General features: G+C 38.3%; 4 protein-coding genes across 4 annotated transcripts; 1 reads left to right on the forward strand and 3 right to left on the reverse strand.

The window, feature by feature from the left end:
- Positions 1 to 205: 205 nt before the first annotated feature.
- LOC111603245 (TBC1 domain family member 5) lies at positions 206 to 2,853 on the reverse strand. The gene is made up of 7 exons (XM_023320752.2): positions 2,351 to 2,853; positions 1,889 to 2,293; positions 1,734 to 1,827; positions 1,525 to 1,670; positions 1,325 to 1,467; positions 917 to 1,257; positions 206 to 852 (listed from the first exon to the last, which is right to left on the reverse strand). Exons 1-7 carry the CDS (start codon positions 2,692 to 2,694, stop codon positions 361 to 363), a joined length of 1,965 nt encoding a protein of 654 aa, XP_023176520.2. The 5' UTR covers positions 2,695 to 2,853; the 3' UTR covers positions 206 to 360.
- An 8,665-nt stretch (positions 2,854 to 11,518) lies between these two features.
- LOC111603260 (acyl-CoA desaturase 1) lies at positions 11,519 to 16,976 on the forward strand. The gene is made up of 5 exons (XM_023320768.2): positions 11,519 to 11,942; positions 14,704 to 15,025; positions 15,094 to 15,430; positions 15,503 to 15,849; positions 15,916 to 16,976. Exons 2-5 carry the CDS (start codon positions 14,704 to 14,706, stop codon positions 16,173 to 16,175), a joined length of 1,266 nt encoding a protein of 421 aa, XP_023176536.2. The 5' UTR covers positions 11,519 to 11,942; the 3' UTR covers positions 16,176 to 16,976.
- A 2,206-nt stretch (positions 16,977 to 19,182) lies between these two features.
- LOC111603235 lies at positions 19,183 to 21,622 on the reverse strand. The gene is made up of 3 exons (XM_023320739.2): positions 21,557 to 21,622; positions 19,721 to 20,120; positions 19,183 to 19,664 (listed from the first exon to the last, which is right to left on the reverse strand). Exons 1-3 carry the CDS (start codon positions 21,620 to 21,622, stop codon positions 19,183 to 19,185), a joined length of 948 nt encoding a protein of 315 aa, XP_023176507.2.
- A 943-nt stretch (positions 21,623 to 22,565) lies between these two features.
- On the reverse strand, positions 22,566 to 23,028 carry LOC111603304 (protein apnoia). Its single transcript, XM_023320829.2, has 2 exons — positions 22,926 to 23,028; positions 22,566 to 22,852 (listed from the first exon to the last, which is right to left on the reverse strand). The coding sequence occupies exons 1-2, from the start codon at positions 23,026 to 23,028 to the stop codon at positions 22,566 to 22,568; spliced, it is 390 nt and encodes a 129-aa protein (XP_023176597.1).
- Between the last annotated feature and the right edge of the window lie 78 nt (positions 23,029 to 23,106).

Here is a 23,106-nt window from a genome sequence, read left to right on the forward strand (position 1 = left end):
TTCGAGCCTTAACCTGAAGATATATTAAGATGGAAAACTAGAAATACAAAAAAAATAATTTATTTTGTTTAGAAACGGAATCCCCAATGTCATACAAGTAACTTTCAGTTTTGCGTTGTATCATGTTGAAAATAAACAAGAACCTAAGTTATAATTATAAAAAACACTGAAATTATTTAACTGTATGTATGTATGTATATATGTATAAGTTATTCAGCACTTTGCATCCATTTATTTCGTATTATGATTTTGATGCAGTTCATACAAATAAAAAATGAATTATGAAGGTTTATATCGAGGATTCACAATATGTTAGCTTAATTTTTATAATTTTATTCAGTCGATGGCTGAAACATTGTTTCATTGCGGCCGTTGCGGCTGTTGCGGCTCAGCCGCGGGCAAACCATTTTGCAGCACCATTTGTTCCGGTCTCTCGTCGCTGGTGATGGTCGACAGCTCGATCTCCCGTCGATCGCCCAGCAGTCGGCGCGTCGAACTGTGCATGAAGGCATTCTCCGGCATTTCATAACCACTAGCAGCAGGCACCTGCGGCATTTGACCGATTGACGGCGGGATGACAGGCTCGCTGCTCCTCTTGGTATTCAATTGCTTACGCTCGTTGGCTTCCAATGCCTCGTCAATGGGCGCAGCGCACACATGCAGCGGAAATATAAACTTGACATCTAGAAAGCTGCAAAGTTCCTCCATGCCATCCAGACTACGGTTGAGATCCTCGCTGCTCTGCTTGCCCATGTGCTGACGCACAGTGTTTAAATAGTTCAGCAGTTTGGTGCGAGCTATTTTGATGACAGTCTGCGCGTTCTTCAGCTCCAGGCGCAACAGCTCAGGACTCTAGAAGACCAAACAAGGTAACAAATTGAAAATACAATTCCTTGGAGATTTGATTTAAGCTTACATCTTCGACGTAACCATCCATGGCAATGCGGTTAACATCTTGTAGCTTCGCCAATGCAGAGGAGCTCTCTGCATTGCGAGCCTGCATATAGCTGATCTGCCGATCAATGTGACTGCCAGTATTTGAAGACTCGGAGTTAGTGCGCGCACGCTGCTGTGATGCTTGTGACTCAGATGGGGGCAAATTGTTCGTGAATGACACACAAGAGAAGGCATTCGCTGGATAGTCAAATTGCTTGGGATTGAGCATATGCAAGGCGTGTCGCAGTACCAGGTTGACATCGACATGGGTGGGATAGCGCATGAGATAAGTCATGGATGTAGTATAATCACTCAAAAGCACTGTAAGTACAAATCGAATGACAATTCAAATAATCATCTCTTTATACGCATATAAAACAGTACGCACGCTTATCTCGTATGTGCACCAGCATGGCCACCAATATATAGTTGGGTAGATCAAAGCGATCGCTGTCCGCAAAGATGGCATCCCACAACAGCAGCAAATCCAGCAGCATAAATTCGCGGCCAAACAACAGACGCAGCCAGCGACTGTAAATTAATTGATTTACAGCATTACAGAGTCAATGCTAAAAGAACTTCACTCACATGCCGAATATATGCAATGGGATTTCCATTTTGAGCAGATAGTGATGCAAATGTTGGTCCTGCTTGGCCAGTATTTTATCGCGTATCAAATTCAGCTGGCTGATAACCTCAACCTCTGATTGGGGCTCTGCGTCAACGCCAGGGGTCTGTAATTAAATGTTTGTCATAGTATATTTATTAAAAGCAATAAGTCCAGGGCAATGGCTTACTTCGCTCGCCGTTTGCAACTCAACGGGCGAGGATGCTATGCTCGTAACTCGATAATACGATTCTACAGAAGACATGAGGCGCGAGAAAATAGAACTAGAAAGAGAAATAATGATAGCCGACTAGATATACTACACTATATATCTATAAGACTTACTAGGTATCCGCCTCTAAATACGCCGCATCCAGCACATTTAATAGTGCTTCATTGATGTCCGTCTTGGCTATCTCTTTGTAGTGCAGCAGCGACTGATGATCGCTGTAGACCACAAAGATAATGGGCGCCAATATCTCATGCATGCCCTGTCTATAGCACATGTACGGATGTTCTCTCGCATAGTAGAAGAGTATGTTCGTCATGGCATTCTGTATTAGGGACTTGCGAAAGAAATCCACGCCCGGAAACGTGCGCACCACATCCTGACGTATGACAGCGAATAACTCCTGATCGCTAAAATATTGATTCCAAACACTTTTCGTGGATTGCGATAATGGATCATCGTCTACAGGGCCTGCTAGCTCATGAGGATTACGCACATAATCCACACGAAACTTGTCGTATCTGCGAATGAATTTTGTTATTGGCCAAAAGTTGTTTTCGTTTGTAATCACGATTTACCTGCTGCGCTGCTGTGTACGCTGGCTAAGCCAGCTGCGATAATCTGCGCTCAGCACCCGCAGCAGCAGGGCCCAATGGATGCTGCGAAACTTCGACATTTTCAGCTGCCCGTTGAAGGCAGCCAAACGCAAAGACTCGGGGTCCCCATCCAAATTGGACAGCAATTGTATCCATTCCTGTCTGTACCGCTCCACAGAGGTCATGGCGTGGCCTTTATCAACAGGTGTAGGTTCTATTACGGCCCTGCCCGTTTCCTCACGTATGTTTGTTTTTATGGCTGCTATAGCATCTGCCTTTGACGTCGGCATATATAATTTGATAGCTTCTATGCCCCGCACGGTCATTGCTTTGTTGCTGGCTGCTGAGCACGAATTGTAAGTGAAAGCATAATCGCACAAGTAATGAATTGAATTTTCAAATACTATATAAAATTGGGTGGTTTACAAAACAAAGCTGATTATATTTGGCAACATTTGTGAGATAAGGGTGCAAGTGTGACCGGATTGCGTATAAAGATTATTACATTTTACACAGGTCTGGCAAGCACAGCATTAGGGTCGATTGCTCATAATTTATCGATGTTAGCGATAGAATCGTATTAGAATATTTTGTTGTATGTTAATATTGTTGAAATCCAATTTAAGAACCGGTTTTTGGGTGTACAAATTACAAGCAAAGTATATATTAATGTTAAGCTTATGTATAGCATACAGAGTATTTGGGATTTCATGTATACCATTGCAAAAGACTGCTAACATACATACTTGAGACAATCGATAGTTCCAGCCTTAAATTATATTTAGCCGTTACAACATAACTTAATTTATGAAAACGACTACATTTTGAATGCTCGGTAATTAGTACGTCTAGAATATCTGCAACAAAACCAAATATGACAGTCTTTTGAGCTCAAAGTAAATTTATAAACAGGTTTTCAAAGCATTAAATTTTTAAACCCCCAAATAAATATTAATGCTAAGCTGCTGTACAGCATACAGTTTCCCTAAAATTGCATGTAGACCCTCGCTAGAGGCTGGTAACATAAACACTTGAAGTAATCGGTAGTTAAAGCTTTAGATTGTATATGGGCATTACAACATATGTTCATTTAAGCACAGTAACATATTTTTAAAGCTAAGTACTTTGTTATATCGAGAATAGCTGTAGGAAAAACAAAAATGTTAGTGTTCTTGATATCCAAGTGAATTTGTAAACAGGTTTTCAAAAAATAAAAATGCAAAGCAACTAAATAAATATTAATGCTAAGCTGATATACAGCATACTTAGAATTCATGAATACCATCGCTAGACACTGCCAACAAAAAAACTTGCGTCAATCGATAGTTTCAGCTTTAGTTTTAATTTGGCCGTTACAATATAAGTTCATTTATGCAAGCAAATACATTTTGAAACCAAAGCTCATTTTAATGTTTAATATCTACACACACATATATACTTTCACATATTGAGGTCAATGCTTGTATCAGCGCGCTTGATACGCAGCAAATTATCGATTATAATGCTTAACGAAACTGACAAACCAGGAAATAAAGAAGGAAAAAAAAAACAATAAACAATAAACAATGTCGCACCGGCGCAGCAGTAGCAACAACAACAATATTAGTGGCATTAGCATAAGCAACAGTTTCGGCAGAAGTGCGACCCCCTGCAAAAGCACAGAAAAATAAAAACAAATTGCAAATATCGCCGTCTTTAGTTTATGGCATCGAAACTCTTCTATTTTTAATGTATTATTATGCTATGGTCAATGGCTGGCGCTTTTGAACCAAGTAAGACGGTCAATGCCGTTTTTTGATCTAGTCTTGAGCAATATTTCTAACATTTTAAACTTGACCCAATGAATCCGCCAAAATAACAAATTTACGCTAGCTGACCGCTGTCCAATGGAGCGCATGAATGAATCTTAAGTGTTGTCGAAAAACATTTAAAAGTAATAAACATTTCACTGATCTGATATATCATTTGCCATATGCCAACTGCATTGGGCCATGAAATGCAATTTAGCTACCTTAAATTCATATCACATGCAAAGCTTTAAGGTTTTTTCCTGTCTGTTTTGTCTTCTCAAATAAATTATGAGTGCAGTTGCTGTCACACAGTGCATTGTCTCACACACACACACAAGTACACGCACACAGAGGCACACACATCACTAGCTCACGCACACATGCGCAAGCGGACAACAAGCATACGCCGCATTGGCTTCGATTTCGTTTTGTCGGTCAAAGTCAATGTCAATGCAAATGCGAATTGTGGAAGACGCAACCGCTGCCATGGCAACGCATTAATTAACTAATCTGTTGGGTTATTTCTATTTAATATTTTATTGTTTATGTTATGTCTTGGCTGATCGTGCAACGGTCTAATGCTAACACGTTTGTTCGGTGAAGAGAACTCGTTTTTGATTTCATTTTTTTTTTTTTTTTGGGCCCTGTTACAGTTTGCTTTTGGGCTGCTTTGCATTTTGTATTTCCTGATGTTTAATCAAGCAACAGCTGAGTATAAATGTGCTTCGATTTGAGTGTTTCTTTTCAATTTCAGCTACTTTTTCTGCTTCTTCTTTGCAGCGAGCGCATGACGCAGCCGAGGTGAAGTTCGTTTTCGCGCGACTTTGGCCTTTTTTTTTGTGTGTGACTTTGTATCCATTTACATATTTTAATTATTTTCTTATGCTGTGTTTTACTCTTGTTTTTTGTTTCATATGTAGAAAAAACTATGGTATGCTTCTTTACAGTTACATATGCAAGTCGTACGCGGAAGACACAGGCCGGAAGTCCATTGTCAATGTCTGCGGCCTGTAATAATCGACTAAAAGACAAGAATCTTATGAATGGCCATGCCAGTGGCATTGCTTCTTTTAAATATATATATTCAAAGATATGTAAACAAAGCTGATAGTTATGTAAAATTCCCAATCATATTAATACAAGGCATTGCAAGTGCAAACGGTCAGAGAAGAGGTAGATTACCTGTTCTAGTCAAAAGAATTCCTCAATCCGCAATGCTGAACAATAAATCAAACACGAAAAATTTTGAATAATATTAAGCTGGTTATAAATATTAGGATATTCTATCGACATACTCCAGTTACGAGTATTTTTCATACATGAATGGCTTTTGCTACCTGTCCAACAGGTTTCATCCAAACATCTTAAGGGTCGCTGCCCATCCATCAATATCCAATTATTTGTTTGACTATTTTTTTCTCTCTATATATACAACTTTATCTCTTAGACCAGCTGTAGAAGTATTTGTGTAGTCAAACACACAAACTTATATTTATTTAGCATAACTCGAAATGAAAAAAAGAATAAAATGTAATAATAGAAATACGAAAAGATATTCTATGTAACATAGCTGGCTCAGGCACAGGTACAGTTGAAGGCTGAGAATTTATATATCTATGTATATATATGTCTATATATATCTATCGTATATATACATATTTAAAACACGAATCAGGTTCTGCAGACTGCCTGCTGAATTCTAAACAGCACGCGGTTTTTTGGGCCTTAACCATGCCGAGCATGATCGAGTTGTTAATGAAAATAGTGAAGTTCTCGCTGCTGGCAGAAGTTCTGCTTAGCCAGCACCCAGCAACTGGCCAGTAAAAGCTGTGTTTCTTTTGGCAAAATTTATACGGAAACAGTGCCAATAAAATAAAAACAAAAATGCAAATGCTGGTCAAGAATAATATCAGACGTAAAGTTTTGATATGCCGCGGACTCGGGGCACGTGATCCATTTGCTAATATCAACGGTCAGCTACTCCATTTTCTGCCCATAGCATAACAATTCATTCACTCGACTCTTTATTTTGAATAATTTCTATTTGTTTTTTTTTCAATGAAGTCGTTAAAATTTTCGAGAAAATTAGATTCAAATCAAATGTGGAATCAGCGTGTTGTCAATTGTCGTTAGATTGAAGTGGAATATAATACCGTAATTTGTATTTAAATTTTAGCTATATTATTTTATGGAAATCTTCTTTAATGAAGTATGAAACATGCTTGATAATTAAGTAATTAATATATGAAATATAACTTGACGATTGTAGCTACCAAGAACAAAGTGTAAAAGTTGAGAGAAATGAAGTGAGTCTTGGGTAGCTTCGGGGCGCAGATAACTTGGCACTTCAATACAAAATTGTATCCAATTTTTATTTCAATTTTCTGACGATACTCAAGCTACAGAAGTCATGCCTTCTATATACATTTCCAAGTAATTTTCGTGTGTACAGATCGTGTCTTTGATTGCGCTTTAATTGATTTCAGCTGTTCTTAGCCTAGCCTCAGGCTGAGCTCCGATCTCACTCAATTATGTTAGCCAGATAAATCTGTGAAAAAGTATTGTGCATTGTCTAGTGTGTTGTGAGGCAAAAAGGTTTAGTTTTTGTTTAATTTTTATTGTATTATCGTGTGGCTGCAACACTTTTGCGAGACTTTTGTTTGCGTCTCTCTAGTGATGTTCATGGGGCGTTACATGCGTGTTGTGTTGACTCAGACGTGTGACATTGCGTTCTTCCTGTGGCTGCGCCTCATTTCGCAGCTGTCATTCGGATTATTTGCATAAGCGTTTGGCCCAAAGCATTTGTATCCAGGCCTAATTAGGTTTTCACGCACTTTGCACTTGGCAACGCAGCCTTTGCCTTGTCGCCTCTCATTGATCTCTGCTTTGTTTTTCTACGCAATTTCAGCTTCGAATTTTGCAATTGTCACGCGCCGCATTTCAATTAACTTGACTTACCAATAGTTCAAGCACTAACCTAACCTTTTGTGCATCAACAAATTATATTACCCAAGCCAACAGATTCAAGATAGCCAAAGCAAGAGAGAGACACAGACAGTGACTGAGCTGAGAGTACCCCTTAAAGATATGTAAATAAATTTGTTTTTGCTTTTCAGAATTTCTTGAATAGATAGTTTTATGCAACATTCCTGAACATAATCAAGTTCAGTTTGTGTTTTGTTCTTCAAACTTAGCATAAATTTGGCAAAGTTTTTATTTCCTTTTTGCTGTCTACGACCACCTGTCGAATCAGTTCACTATGTCGTATGACTGGAATCGTGTGTTATAAACGCGTGTGATTGGAGCATAGAGCAGAACTGCTTTACTCATGTTCCTCTACTGCATCAATTTGTGCGTTGAGGATGGTCCACTTAAGATTAAGGAGTCATCATTCAATATATCAATATCAAATTAGGGGAGTATGACATTTCAGCTATTCACACAGGCGTATACTTAATCTTAATAAGAAAAAGAAAATATGAGATAGTGTAAGCCAAAAAAATAACACATTTTTTATATATTCTTAAAAAAATATTGAATTAATCGAAAATTAAATTCTACAGACCAGAAACATTTATGCATAATTATTAATTTATTTTTAAATATAAAAATATTTCCTTCATTAAAATTGTAGTTTTTTATTTCATTGGCACTGCATATTTAGTAGTATATCTATATATATTTAAAATTCAATTGGCATACTTAGTGTAAAGGCAAATGTCTTGCTTTTTCTTTATTTAATTTTCATTTCAACATTTCAGTCAATTTTTGTGTAGAACAAATTTTTCGCCACAAACGAAATTGTTTTTTTTTATTGCCACTATTATTTACAGGTTATTAATGGTGCATGAAATGAAGTCATGCTTAAGGTCAAACAGGCACGGTCGTTGCCTATGAGTTAACTAAATAACAGATATTAATAATTGTTTTGGGTAATTGACTTAGCTCAAGAACTTGCAATGTTCTTGGCTTCACCTTGGCTCAGCAAGAATTTTCTTTGTGCATCTTCTGGCTAAGGTTTATATCTTGTTATTATCATTATTTGGTTTTTGTTTTTTTTTTTTTAATTTTATGCATATGTGTTTATTTGTTTTTTAATAGTCTTCATGTTTTTCGTGTTATAATGCTGCAAGTCATTAAGTGTTTTGGCAGCGACACGGCCATTAGCTGCTAACTGCTGGCAGCCTTTCAATTACTCTCCAAAAGGCTAAGACCTATGCGAGGGGTTACACAGCGACTGCACAGTGGCGCACAACTGCCGCAAGCTAGATTGAATTAAATTTAGTTTTGCTATACGCCATGTTCCATCTAATTTGCTTCTAAGGCACGTCCTCTAATTGTGATGTACGAGCTAAAGCACATTTATGGACACAGCCACCTTGAGGCGGAGTACTCCAGTTTTACATTCATTCATATCAATTTCATTCAGCGAAGGCATAAAACCAGTTGAATGAGTTATTTACTGGGCATTTAGTCGATAATTGTGCACGTGACCAAAAAATTAATACTTTTTGATAACTCTTAGAGCTATACTAAAGTCTGACTATATCCAATTTCAAGTTGTTTGTCACAGTTCTGGCTTGTGCCTGAAGGCAGTCAGTGGAGTATGTTAAAGTACTTAGACTTTTGACTCTGTGCAACATTTTGTTGCCACTTGTTGACCTTCGGACGTTGCTGCAGGTTGCAAAACGATGACTTTTGACACCTCGACCCTCTCGCTTGAGTGTCTGCCTGTCTGTCGGTAAGTCTGTTCGCATTGCAAACAATTTTAGTGGCCGTCACTAAACAAAATTAGACACAACTCATTTTAACAATAAACATCTGACCGAAAACTGTAAACAGTTATTTTTTTCATTTTCATTTTCATTTTCATTTTGTTTCTTTTTCGAAATAAGTACAAATAATGATTGGCCCAAACCGGGGCTTGGGCCCAACTAGCTATTTGTCTTGAGAACCGAACGTCGTCACTTTGCGAGCTCAAATATTGACGCGGATTCAACAAGCAATTAAGTTTGGTCATGAAAACGATTACTGTAGAACTGTAACGAGACCACAAATCAGCAGCAAACTGCGAACTTAAGGAAAAAACAAAGCGGCTGCCTAACAACTAAAGCTAAAGTTGTCATTGTCAGAAATATGTGAAAATCCCATCAAAGAGACGAAATGTTTGATTTTTGTATCAGGAAGAAGTTCGCTAAGAGCAAATACGATTATCTTGGCAAGCTAAGAAGCAGTGATCGATAAGTGAAATAAGATATACATCTAAGAGAAATGACTCTATACATATCTTAATTCATATCTATGTGATCATAACGATCTACTACTTCTATAGGTATTCATTTGGGTTATTAGACTATAATTAATACTATCTGATATTTTTAATAACGAACTATTTTTGAAAAATACAATAATACATGCATACATTTAATTGAAATATGGGCTCAAACATAGCGTTAAAATAAGTCAGGGATATTTGTAAAGCGGCCTTGGCGAATATTTCATATGATAACAGTATGACGACAATAATAATATTGAAATGTGTAAACAAATTTATAAAATTAATAACAATATGATATTATTAAAAATTATTAAAATATCAAATATTAAAAAAATGAATAAATTATAAAATAAAGAAATTAATAAAAGAAAAAATAAAAAATAGATGGTTAAATAAATCAATTAAATAATATATATAATAAATAAATAAAAATATATAATATTAAAATAAATAAATAAGAAGTCAATGACTAAAAAAATAAATAAATAAATAATACTAAATACATTCTAACTAAATAAGAAATAAAAAAACTTAATAAATAATTCGAATAAATAATTAAATAATTAAAAAATACAAAAATAAATAAAAGAAAGAAAATAATAAATATTTAAAAATTTAAATAAATAAATAATTAATTATTTAAATAAATTGAAAAAGTTATTAAATAATTAATAATATATACTAATAATAAATAAATAATAAAAATATAATAAATAAATTTAAACAAAATAAATAAGAATTAGAATAATTACTAAATTTAAAAAATTACTAAATTAATAATAATATTTTGTTTTTGTGATTGATTTTGGTAAAAATACTTTATGCACTCAGCCAGATCGTCTGACATTCTGACAGGCGTTTCGCACCGGCTAAAAAGCCTCCTCTCGCTTGCCTCTCTCTCCTCTGCACACATTAACCTTGAAGTTTAAGCACTTTCATGTGTTCTAATTGAGCTCTGTGCTCAGGGCTTCTGCGTCCAGATTCCACACATGCGATGTAGAGTCCAGAGATATAGGCACAAGAATAAAGTCCAATCATCTTTCTCTTTGCACATTTGCTTCAGTAATGTTTCTACTTTGACTTCATTCATTCCATTCTTCCAACAATAATAATACTAACAATTTAATTAAAAATTTAAACATAAACCTAAAACGATTAATACTGATAAAATAATAATAATTACAATAGAACTCATAATACCATAAATAATATCAATTATGAATGAAATGACAAAGAGTTAAGTTCTCTAATCAGATGTGGCTCAATAAATTGATTCAATTGACTTTGGCATCGCACAAGGTATTAAAAATAGAAACAAGTTAACATAAATCGAACACGCGCCCTTTTTTAGGCCACTAGATGAGGCCCACTAATGCGCAGCGGATCTTTGTGTGCCGCATAGCATTGGATTGAATTGAGAATATTTAGAGCTAAATGTGGCCATTAGCCAGTTGGCATGCATATGCAAAGCATAGGCCAACATAATGGCAGATAAAAATCAACAAAAAAAGCATGTTAAGTAGACAACGTGGTCAACTTGACCGCTAGTTGGATAGTGCATGACCTGCAGCTAAAATTAAAGCCATGCCCGACCCTGTTGAGTAAGCCAAAGTCGCCGACGATAAGAAGAGTCCGAGAAAATAAAAAAGAAAAACAGAAAATCAAATGTTGTTGGGCAACTTGAGTCGTGTGAGAGAGCTGAAGAGGCCTACGTGAGTTTGGCCAACTAGACGTTGTCGTTGAGTGCATGGCTAAATGTAAATTTTATGACGAATCTCGGGTAATCCCCTCCGCCTCCCTCCGTCTTCGACGCCATCTCTCTGTCCATGCACAGCTTAACTGAAGTCTTGTTACATTCAATTTACGTTGTCGCTTTTATCTAAATCAGTTTACTTAATACCAAAAATCAGCCAAGCCACGCGACGTACATTAAGCAAACAGACGAAAAAACAACAAAAAAAACACAGCCACAAGCGAACCGCGATCAACGATCGTCACAGCTCAAGAATCGGTCGGAGAGCCGACTGCATATCAAATAAAGATCGGCTTTAAATTTCGGCGTTGCTAACTATTTGAGGCACTGTCGTTCGTCAGCATCGGAGCACCAAAGCCGAACCTCACTCGCTGTCGATCGGTTGTCCGCGAATCTACATACATACGTACATATATATGTTTAAATTTTGAACTAGCCTAGCTTAAAAACGATCTGCCTGACGTTCCGTGCTATCATACGCCGTGCATTCTTCGCGAATCGTGGATGTGCCGCGTGTGTTGATCAATAAAGCTAAAGAAAATATATAATAATAATAATAATATCGAACATCCTTATAGGGATGCTAAACGAACTATTGAGTGCGTAACTCGTAACTCAGATTTGGTGTGTGTTTGTTAATAAAGCAAAAAGCAAATTTATAAACAAAGCGAGCTCTGCACATAAGGATTTTACCTGACCATCCAGTAGATAGGATATATATTTCATATATATCTAGAGTTCAAAGAAATAAAGGTAAGTGCAAGGGAATAGAACTTCAAATCAAGTTAAATGTTAGCCAAGAGAGGGTCTCATCAGATTCTCGCTTCAGCTGTTATGGCTCTGGGATTCCACTGTACGGAAGTACAAATAAAAACAAATATTTTTAAAATACTTCAATAAACTGTTTCACCATTATACGCAACGTAAAGCAGTCAATATAAAGATCAATAAAGCAAAGAAAAAACCAAAACTTCGTGAATCATCCATAAAATAGGAAATCACAGAATGGCACCAAAAATAAAAATCAAATTTAATTGATGAAAATAAAGAAACAAGTTTAGGGATCACGTAGCATAAATAAAAAAGAATTATGCTAGCCTTAAAAGGCAGTGAGTCAAAGTCCATAAAATAGGTGGATAGACCGAGGCACCTACTAAGCCAGCAGACAACGCACAATGGGGCGTATGCGTGATGAGCGCGATTGTTCTAGGCTCGGGCTTGTTGTATTTATTTTGTCGATTCTTAAATTGAATTTCTATATGTGCTAGCATAGTGTTTAATGAATATGGATGCCACGCATAATTGCGAACTGGCCATAGTAATAAAGACATTAGAGACCATGATGCATATAGAACAGCGGTCACGTTCCAGCTACACAGTCAGACTCGGCGACGGCTATTGTTATGCCAGATGCGTCGCAGCGCTGCGAATTGATCAATGGATATGCATAGAGATATAGATAGGTAGATAGAGATACAGCTAGAGCTACATTGAGCGAATGTATCTGAGATTTATTATTATTATTGCTATTGTTGCGCTGACGCGCTTTTCGGTTGCTGTGTGCGCTGGCAAAGCAGTTAAACACCGATTGATACCTCAATGCAAATAAAAAAGAATTAAAAAAATAAATGAAAAAAAAAACAAAAAAATCACACGAACCACAAAGATACAAGAGACGCGCAAGCCTTTTAATCTCTAGCAAAAACTTGTTGCCAGAACCTTGATCCCACAGCAGATATATAGATTTATATATATATATATGTATGTCTCTATGTAGACAGACATATATATTCTAAATAAAGCAGTTTTTTGTATAATTTTTGTTCTTGGTTATTTAACTATGCTAATAATTCCGGTAAGGATGGCCACAAAACAAGGTTAGCCAACTTCTCAGCGTATTGGACCAGAAACTTGTTTTGAAAGAGGCAAAGAGTAGGGCTGGCTTTATGCTTCATTGTGCACATATATATTATATATATATATATATATAATTTCAGTTTCATTCTGTCCAATGCACTCGCTGAGAATTTACATTTTTTTGTCAAGTATCTTAATTAAGTCTTTTGCAATGCATTTAATGCAGGGCAAAGTTGAGCTTGACTCACTTTGGTATTAAATGCATTGCGAAACATTTCATTAAAATTATTTACAATGTGATGTGAATTGCTAGACTAAAGTCTACATTTTATATATATATATATATATATATACATATATATATATATTTAATTATATCTAGCTTTAGTTTCGTAAATTTGTTTTACTTTGCCAATGCTCAATGTCAAGTTCTTTGATTATTTCTATTTCGGCACGAAAACAAATTCAAATGTTGAACTATGCGCACCTGTAATTCAATTGACTGTGGTTGTGGTTGTGGCTGTGGCTTCAACTTGACATTGGCAACGTTTTCGAGTTATTGACTTCAGCAACTAGGCACGAGTTGGAATCGAGTTATAAATACGAAATTCAGGGGCTAAGCAACCAATAAGAACATTAATTGTGCCTGTAGACAGCATGCATGTGGTATGAGGTCAACCGGTTGTCGATTCTAAAGAAGCGGCCGCAGCCAACCTGTCTGCCTCACCTGCCCACCTGACAGCCAGTCAAGTATTTAAGCCAAAAACAAAAACGAACTAAAAAAAATAATAGCTGAAACGAGCTGGTTGCAGCTGGCTGCATTGCTGCAATTACCACATGAAAATCTCTCACACATGGCCAAGGCCGGTGAGTTGCATTCAAATGCAGCATCTTGGCGTCATGAACTGTGGCATCAAATAATAAATCGCGTAACACGTGGCGTATGCGCAATACCCACTTAATCAAAGGTCTGATTCCCAGTTTCTTTCTTTCTGCTTCGCTTTTGCGCCTCATTATTGTGCGCAAATTAAGTAAGCAATTGCATGGAAAATGGCATTCTAATATAATTGGCAATTAGTATCTGGCGCCTACCTCAATAAATTGAACAGATCAAATTCATAGCAGGTGACGCCGTGTGTCTACAATTTGTACTCAGACGTGGCTTATAAATATGCTAAACTAGTTAAAATATTAGAAACAAAATTAATTATTGATGGTCTCTTCAAGAATTGTGCATAAGTGTGTCGATATATATATATATACATATATATATCCATATTATAAATTATTTTCTTGTTTTTTTTTTGTCTTCGTTTTGGCTGGCTTTTTGCTTCCGGCTTATTCTTTGTATCGGCTTTATTTGAATCTGAAGTAGCTCAGCTATCGAAGGTCGTTGGTAATGAGGCAGCTGCCTAAAGCTGGTCCATAATTAGCTATGAGCTGAGCTGACCGAGGGGGTTGGGGCTATGCCATTTATGTGGAAAGTCAGTTAACATGCTCTGCATAGCAAATGAGTCTGCTTTGCATCCGAGAGCTGCACAATTGTCAGCAATTTGCCGCTGTGACAGGCCATTAATAAGGAAGCTAAGCGATATGGGCATGTTTCATTTCTATTCCGTCAACATAGATATTTACTAAGCTGCTCTTTTGTTTGCAGATGGCACCGAACATAATAGGCAGCACCTTTATATTGGCTGAGACGGCCATTGCTGATGCCAATAACAATAAGATGTCAACGACAACAGCAACGACAGCGGCACCAGCGGCACCAGCGGCTGCGCCCGTCAAGGCAGCACCCATGCCGGCAGCCAAGCCGGCCGCGCCCCAAACTGACGCCCAGAAGGCGGCAGCAGCTGCCAAGCCATTCAAGGCGCAAATCGTCTGGCATAATATTGTGCTGTTCATAATCCTGCACTCGACGGCGCTATATGGCCTCTATTTGATACCGGCCGAGAGTGCCTACCTCGAAATTCTGCCCAGTGAGTAGCGACAGTGCCAGGCAGCATATGCAGCGTTCACTAATTCTGTTCTTCTTCTTCTCGAATAGTTTATCTGTTCTCGTTCCTGGGCGGCTTGGGCATTACGGCGGGCGTGCATCGCTTGTGGTCGCACAAGGCCTACAAGGCGAAGCTGCCGTTGCGCATCTTCCTCATGCTCTGCCAGTCGCTGGCATTCCAGAACAGCATCTGGGAATGGACACGCGACCATCGTGTCCATCACAAGTTCACCGATACACACGCCGATCCCCATAACTCGCGACGCGGCTTCTTCTTTGCTCACATGGGCTGGCTGCTCTGCAAGAAGCATCCCGATGTGCGCGGCAAGGGCAAGCAGATTGATATGAGCGACATTGAGGCCGATCCCGTTGTCATGTTCCAGAAGAAGTGAGTCTAAGCTGGCACTGATTCCACTGTGGCGATTCTAACTCGCATTTTCTCTCCGTGTCGTTCCTTTAGATACTACTTTGTTGTGATGCCGATTTGCTGCTTCGTTGTGCCCATGCTGCTGCCCTACTATCTGATGGGCACCTCGTTGAAGGTCTGCTTCTTCAGCTGCTCGATGCTGCGCTATTGCCTCTCTCTGCACGGCACTTGGCTGGTGAACAGCGCCGCTCACTTTTACGGCATGAAACCCTACGATGTGAACATCAGCTCGGTCAACTCGAAACTGGTATCGAACATTACCTTCGGCGAGGGCTGGCATAACTATCACCATGTCTTCCCCTGGGACTACAAGGCAGCTGAGCTGGGCACCTACAATGGCAACTGGACCACGGCCTTCATCGATCTAATGGCCAAGATAGGTAAGCATGCGACCAACCCAGCTTCAGTTTCTGTTCAGTGTTAAACTATTGCTCATCTTCGGCCAGGCCAAGCCTACGATCTGAAGTACGTCTCCAAGGAGATGGTCTACAAGCGCGTGCTGCGCACTGGCGATGGCAGCCACATTGCCGCCCTGCTGGATGCCAACAACAACAATAGTGCCGCGCCCACAAATGAGCTGGTGATGCATTTGGACCACGAGCAGGAGGAGAATGCCGTCTGGGGCTGGGACGACAAGGACATCAGCGAGGAGGATCGCAAGAGTGCTACAATTGCGAACAGTGTCCTGGAGAGCAAACAGGATTAGAGAACGTTTGCTAATTGCGTCTCGTCTGGGTTATATAACTCTCGCCGATTTCGATAGATGGTAGTACAGTTGTTTAGGCAGTATATGCACATATATATATATACACACATATCTGTTATCTAGGTCGAGCGGGACGCAAATACATTTTAGAAATGGCTTCAATTCCAAAAAGAAAAGAAAGAAAACAAATCAAAAGAGAAATCTACCAACAAGAACATATTCGAGATAAGTCCCAAAATTTTGTAAAGTGTATCAAAACTAACAGCAGCAGCAGCTCTATAGAAAGCATATAATTTTTTTTGATATATCTACTTAATCGTTCACTGTTGAACACACTTGACCCCTATATATGAATAATATGTAACGCCTGAGTGCTAACGACGCAAGTGGTTCTAGACTTAAATGTACTTGATAAGGCTTAAGCTTAAGTCTCGATTCTCAAATGGAGAGTGTGTAAATTGTTTTTAGTTATTAGGTGTGTAGGATACTAAGCTTTAAGACTCCAATTGTATATTTAATCAGAAAAATTGTAGAAAACAAAAAAAAAATCGCTAAAATTCCAAAAAAAAAAAACACAAAAACAAAAAACTATATACTTATGCTGTCTTTCGTGCTAAAGAAAAGAAAATAGTCGTGGTATTTGGACATTTGTCTGGAAATGGAATAAAGATTATGCCTAACGAGCATATTTATATACATTACTAAAGCGTTTACTCAGCAAACGATGGGAAATGGTATAACTGATATATTGATATATTGAGAACAAATATTTTGTAAAATACTATAAAATGGTGAAGATTAAACGATATATATGTATATACATATAAAGAGCAACAACAACAGAGGCAAAATTCGACAACAACAACAACAATAAATTTCAGACAACATGTTTAAGCATATCTCAAATGCATGTAGAATTATTCTATATTTAGAGCTTATCTATAAGGAATATAATTTTCTTTAAAGTGTTTCCTTTAAATAAAATATAGATAATTTATATAGTTTTTTGATATATGATTTTTGTTTTGAATATATATTTATATATTACTATCTGAAAAGGAAAATTGCAGTCGAGCATTAACGGCTGCATAATGCCCTATCGGAGACCCAAAATAGTCAATTTGTGGTTGGTTAGCCTTAAACTAAGTTAGCTATCAAATTTTTAAACTCTAGCTCCAAAACTTTAACAGATTCGTTCCCAATAGAGACGATAAACAGTCGTTAAGTTTGGAGTTTCTAGATCTGAAATTGTGAGAGATGCAGTCTTAGCCTATTTGTCATATTAGCGTAGATTTTTCTACTCTATATGCTCAAGTCTAAAGTATATATAGTATTTTCCGAATCGCCAAGATTCTGGTAGATGCATTGAGAAAATCTTAATACAAAATTTCTAATTTCTGCTCATCTCTTGAACAAGCATTAAAAATAATTTTACAAGACTAAAGCTTTGTTGATAAGCAGAGTATCAGGCAGTCATGCACTTCCGCCTTTGACATAACTACTGGTTTATTACAGTTAATATCAAATTGGAAGCCATTATTATTCTAATTAATATTTATTTTCTGGTTCTGCTTGCTTCAAAAGTCTCGTCGGCGTCGTTTCTTCGGTTCTTCGTTTGACTGGGAAGCACCAACAGCTTAAGTGTCATTGCTGCTATTGTTGTTGTTGTTATTGTTGTTGTTGCTGTATAACAAACTAGTTGGCGGCCTGTTGTTGCTGTAGTCGCGCGTGCGCCTATACATTTTTAATGAGCTGAGGCACAAAAAAAGAAGAATCGCATATTTATCATCCAAAAGTCTTATTGAACTCTCGGGTAAAACTATTTTTGGAATTGACGTAAAATTCTTGAACTGTTTAGAATGTCTGGCACACACACATATATTTAATATAAATTATTATATATATTTATAAATTATTAAATAATAATATATATAAATGATTACATTTTATATATATTTAATTAAACTATATATATAATTTATATAATTTATTATAATTTCGTTTTTTTCGAATGTTTTTAGCACTTTGAAATATTCAACTACCTCAACCTTGAATTTGAAATTTGTCTTAAATAAAACTAAGTATATAGCTCAAATACAGTGTCTAAGGTTAGTGACTTAGCTTTAGAGCTATTTGATCTATGTTAAAATCTATTATACAAGCAGTACTTGTGTTGTTTATCAAGGCAAGGGAATTGATTAAGAAGGAATTTAAAAATAAAAACAATTTAGTGTGTTCTAGTCGGGGGTGCTCGACTTGAACTTGGCCTGAACCTTTTTTGGAACGAAATTCAGAATATCTGCGTATTATATGCAGAAAATCCCACAGTAAAGTGGATCATTATTTGAGTTATACAGGCTACGCTTAAAAGTGAAAATCAACTAATCGATTTTTATGGATTATAAGGTAATTGGAGAAGTTATTGGGAAAAATATATTGTCTTGTAATTTGCATGGTTAAAGGAATATATATTTAATGTTGTAAGTCTTTAGTTTTGGGACTTATGAGATGGGACGGACGGACACTGCTAGACAGATATATTTTATGGTATCTGCCACGCCTCATTGTGCCTGTTACAAATATATTTAAAAAAATAATATTTCCTGAAACTGCATTTTCTATGCTTTCGGGGCTTAATTATTTCTAAGTTGTGAAATTTAGAAATAAGAATTTCAATGAACAGGCGATTCATAGGTCTATTGCTAGGTCACCCTTTGACGCTCTTTGTTTTTGTGTTCGTTCTGTTGAGTATAAGGTTTTCCGATATTTCTATGACTATTCAAATGCCAAGTTTCCAGCTTCAACATGCGCAGGCAATGAAGTATTATAAAATTATCTTGGGTTTATATTTAGCTATATATATAAAGCATCAAGTAAGTTCCTAAACTAAAACCAATTGAAATGAAAATCAAATTCTTAAGAAACGAAAGCCGTAGCACGGGAGACAGTCTTTATTGGAAGAGCATTGATAGCAAGCTGGATTTAAATTAACTAAATTACTAAACGATCAATGAAAGCCTTCGGTATAGCCATAGCTGATATGCTGCGGCTGATTGGCTGCACTGGAGGCGGTGGCCGAGGAGTACGCATAGAGCATGGCGGCCAGGAAGGCGCCGTTGTTCATGAAGAGCGACAGAATGGTGGCCATTTTAAGGGTGGGCAGAACGAAGGGCAGCAGGCTGCCCAGCAGTATGGCGGGCAGAACGAGTATGGGCACAGCCACCTGGAGCATGGTCGTCTTATAGGATTGCTTCTTTTTTCGTTTGTTGAGCAGCCCACCGCCGCCGCCGCCGCCATCGCCGCCATGTCCACCGGCGCCTTGCTGCTTGGAATCGCCCTCGGCCTCCGACACGTAGCTCTCGGCGCTAGCAATGCCGCCGCTGGCGCCTGCGCTGCTCATCCCCGAGCCCGTCAGTGAGGGAATATTAATGAGATGAAGCTCCTCGTCCGCGTCGCGTCGGCGTGCACGACCCAGACGCGACTTGATAGCTGAAGTGCATAGACATAGTCAGCGGCAAATATTCGCGCCGGGCACACATACTCACCCTTCTTCAGGCTAAACTTGAGCTTGTTCTCCTTGCTGGGCACAATCTTGACCAGCATGCCGGGCAGAAAGTGCAGCTTAATATCGCGATGCTTGAAGAAGCGCTGAAAGTTCTGCACCAGCCGCTGATTCAGCTCCTTCTCCGACATCTGCTGATACTTCTCCGTAATGAGGCTGCCCAGCTGCGTTTCCTGCCCAAAGAACTGATCGAGAAAGTCGCGCGTCATGTTGCCCGTCAGCGGCACCTGCTTGCGCTCCTCCAGCTTCTGCAGCACGAACAGCTTCGTGCAGCGCAACATGCTGAATTCGCGCAGACACTCGTACAGTCGCATCGGTATGGTCGAGCCAAAAGTGCGTGTCACGCAGCTCGGACTTGAGCCAGCGCAAGTTTTAAACGCGCGCTGCAAAGTATGCAACACAAAGTTTTCAAGTCAACTCAACGTAGAGGGCGTGTGCATTGATCTGATTGGAATGCCAAATAATCTGATTGGAATTTTGTGACTTACAACTGACTTAAGAATTTTTAAGCTTAAGAAGTAAGAAGTTGTATTTTATGGTTAGACTATTCAGAGGAATTCAGGAACTATTCACAGATTTTCGGCAGGGCTGCAAGCTTGAGAAATTGAGCTTAGATGTACGTCTCGACTTAGTAGGTGTATTGAATGATTTTCCAAGTCAATGAAAATACTTTTTTGTTAGTTTTAGCTCAGTTGTGTTGCTGTGTAATAATTGATTTAGGCTATAAAAGCATTTGAATTTCAGATATGCATTGATTCCTTTGTTAGTTTGCAGCATTGATTATAATTTAAATGATATACTAACAAGCCACAGAACTTGATCTTCAGTTAGATCATACCAAATAGAGTTAGTTAGTTTACTATAAATAATTTTATAGCTCAATATTTTTCTAATACAAAATTTATAAATTTTGCATTTTTTAGACAGTTTTTTAAATGATAAAATTTTTGTAATATGTAATAAGGATTCTATGCAGTCCTTCTGTGGCTCACTTGCATTGGGCTCAAGCGCTGCTTACCATTTATGATATTATTTATTATCATTACATATTGCGTCATTTGCTCTAGCACTTGCTTTATGTTGCATAGTTAATGATTCGCTCAGCGAACAAGTTAATATTGGTTTCAGGTCTGTTTGTATTTTGGAACATAGATTTACTAGGATTGTTTCTTATAAAAGCATTTGAGGTTGCACGTTGTTCATACGCTGGGATTCTGTATGTTAGTATGAGTTGCTTTCTTCTGACATTATTATTGAAAATCAATTGAAAATTTAAAGTTTTTCGTAGGCAAACTTCGACTACTGCGACACTTTTCCTTTCTTCTTTTCCTGTATCTGGCTGCAATCAGAGTCATTTTACTAAAGTCTAATATACGAGAGTAGGTTAAAGTCTTTTCTATGTAAGCAATGATCTTTATCTAGTCTAATTAGTATCCTTTGGTATTTTTAGAAAATATATATAAACTTATTTGCCTTGCATAAAATGTTATCCTGCATGAAATTGAAGGACTTCACTAAGTCAAAAACAAAAACTTTATGAAATTTAAGTGCTAGATTATCAAGTATTAGTTCTCGAAGACAGTTCTCAGGCAACAATATTTAAAATGAAGCCAAGGATTACCAAAACTCATGATGATTCTGTCATATGCGCACACTTTTAGTATTAACAAGTCGACAAATATAGATCAATGAACCAAACTCTAGACACTTGACCCTTTCTATTCAGAAACTCGACTGTCTTTGGAGCTGCTATGGCTTAGACTTCACTTAGCACAAAGTTAATTTTTGGATTCAATATTTTGTAGCTTAGACTCTTTACCCAATCGAATGCCTGCGCGAGGCCCACGGCCAGCAGGATATGCACAGTGAGAATCAAAACACGCATTTTGAAGTCTTAAGTTTGAAATGTGGGCACAACTGCACGAGAGCAGCTACAGCTTGGAACTGAATGCATCAGCCAGATCGCAGTGGCTGCCGATCCTGGTCGCCAAACTCGCAGCCAACTGGTTTCGCCAAGCGCCGCCAATGCCGATCGCAGTCGAGATTTAGTTTAGCAGGTCACAGCGGCTGCAGCTGCTCTTGTCTTTGGCAGTCGTCGGCGCATGTTGGCCCATTTGTCTGAGTTATGGGCGGCACAGTTGTTGGACGTACCAATTTTCAATGTCAAGAGTCACAGAAAACAAAGAGAGCAGCAGCATTAACTGGATTATCGCACAATTTAATGATTGTTGCTCTTATCACGGCCAGCCTTATCAGCACTTAGTTAGCGCAGTACGGCGACAGGTAGAGAGGTGGCTGCTGCTGCTATCGGCAATCGTTTAGAAATTTTGAAATTGTCACAAAGTGGAACAATTGTAGCCGGACTTAAACTGGTCGACAATTGAATTGGCAGCGCCTTAATTAGCCGCACAGCCAATCAAGTGAGAGTTTATTAATTAGCCGCCTGTCCATAATGAGATCTAAGTGCTAGAGAAATTCAATAACTATCTTCGATCATTTTTCTCTGCTTCGATTGGCGACCCAATTCGATGGCGGCGATTGCGGGGGCGGGACTTTCTATGCGCACGTTTAAAAAACTGGAGCCGACGAAAGAACCGTAAATCATGGCCCACCTGAGCTGCATACTAATTAAAGAAATTTCACTTTCCATCAAAGACAACAAAATATTTGATTTCGTTAAATAATTGCGTTGTGTATTAAATAAATAATTGTGTGTGTTTGGTAAATAGATAATTTAAACTAGACTTAAATTATTATTTGGTTGCATGCTCGCTGAGGTATTATGTGGCCTGCGACCAGCTCGCTAAATACACTCTATCCAATCCAATTTACCACTCCTTCTCCAGCCACACGGGCTGCTGACTGTGCGAATGCGAGTAGATGACGGGCACGGGTGCTGGAGCGGCGGCATAGGCAGCGGCTGCCTGGACGGGCAGAGCACGCGAGAGCATCTGGCCAATGGCCAGCACCAGCAAGATGACGCCCACGCCCAGACCCTTCATCGAGACCACGGTCAAGGCGGCCAGCAAAGTGGTGATCACGCCCACAACAAACGCGCCAGGCACCAGGGCAAAGCTAATGCGACGCAGGAAATGATGGCCGAACGTGCGGCTCTCTGTTGTCAAAGAATACGGATCATATATATGCATGAAGATGATCTGGATTAAAGTTCAGTTCTAGCTACTAACCAGTGATGTCCGAGTCATTGCTGGCCTGCTGCTGGCAGAGCGCCAAATCGCACAGCAGACACAGACCGAGCAGCGTGATTGCAAATTTCTGAGCGGCGGCCATTTCGTTGATGCTCTTTAATCCTGAGTGTATAATCCGTAGCGTCTGTGTGGCCAATGTAGACAGTTCCAGTGCTGGCTG

This window comes from Drosophila hydei, unplaced genomic scaffold (assembly GCF_003285905.1).
Source record: "Drosophila hydei strain 15085-1641.00,03,60 unplaced genomic scaffold, DhydRS2 tig00000290-arrow-arrow-pilon, whole genome shotgun sequence".
NCBI classification, from domain to species: domain Eukaryota; kingdom Metazoa; phylum Arthropoda; class Insecta; order Diptera; family Drosophilidae; genus Drosophila; species Drosophila hydei.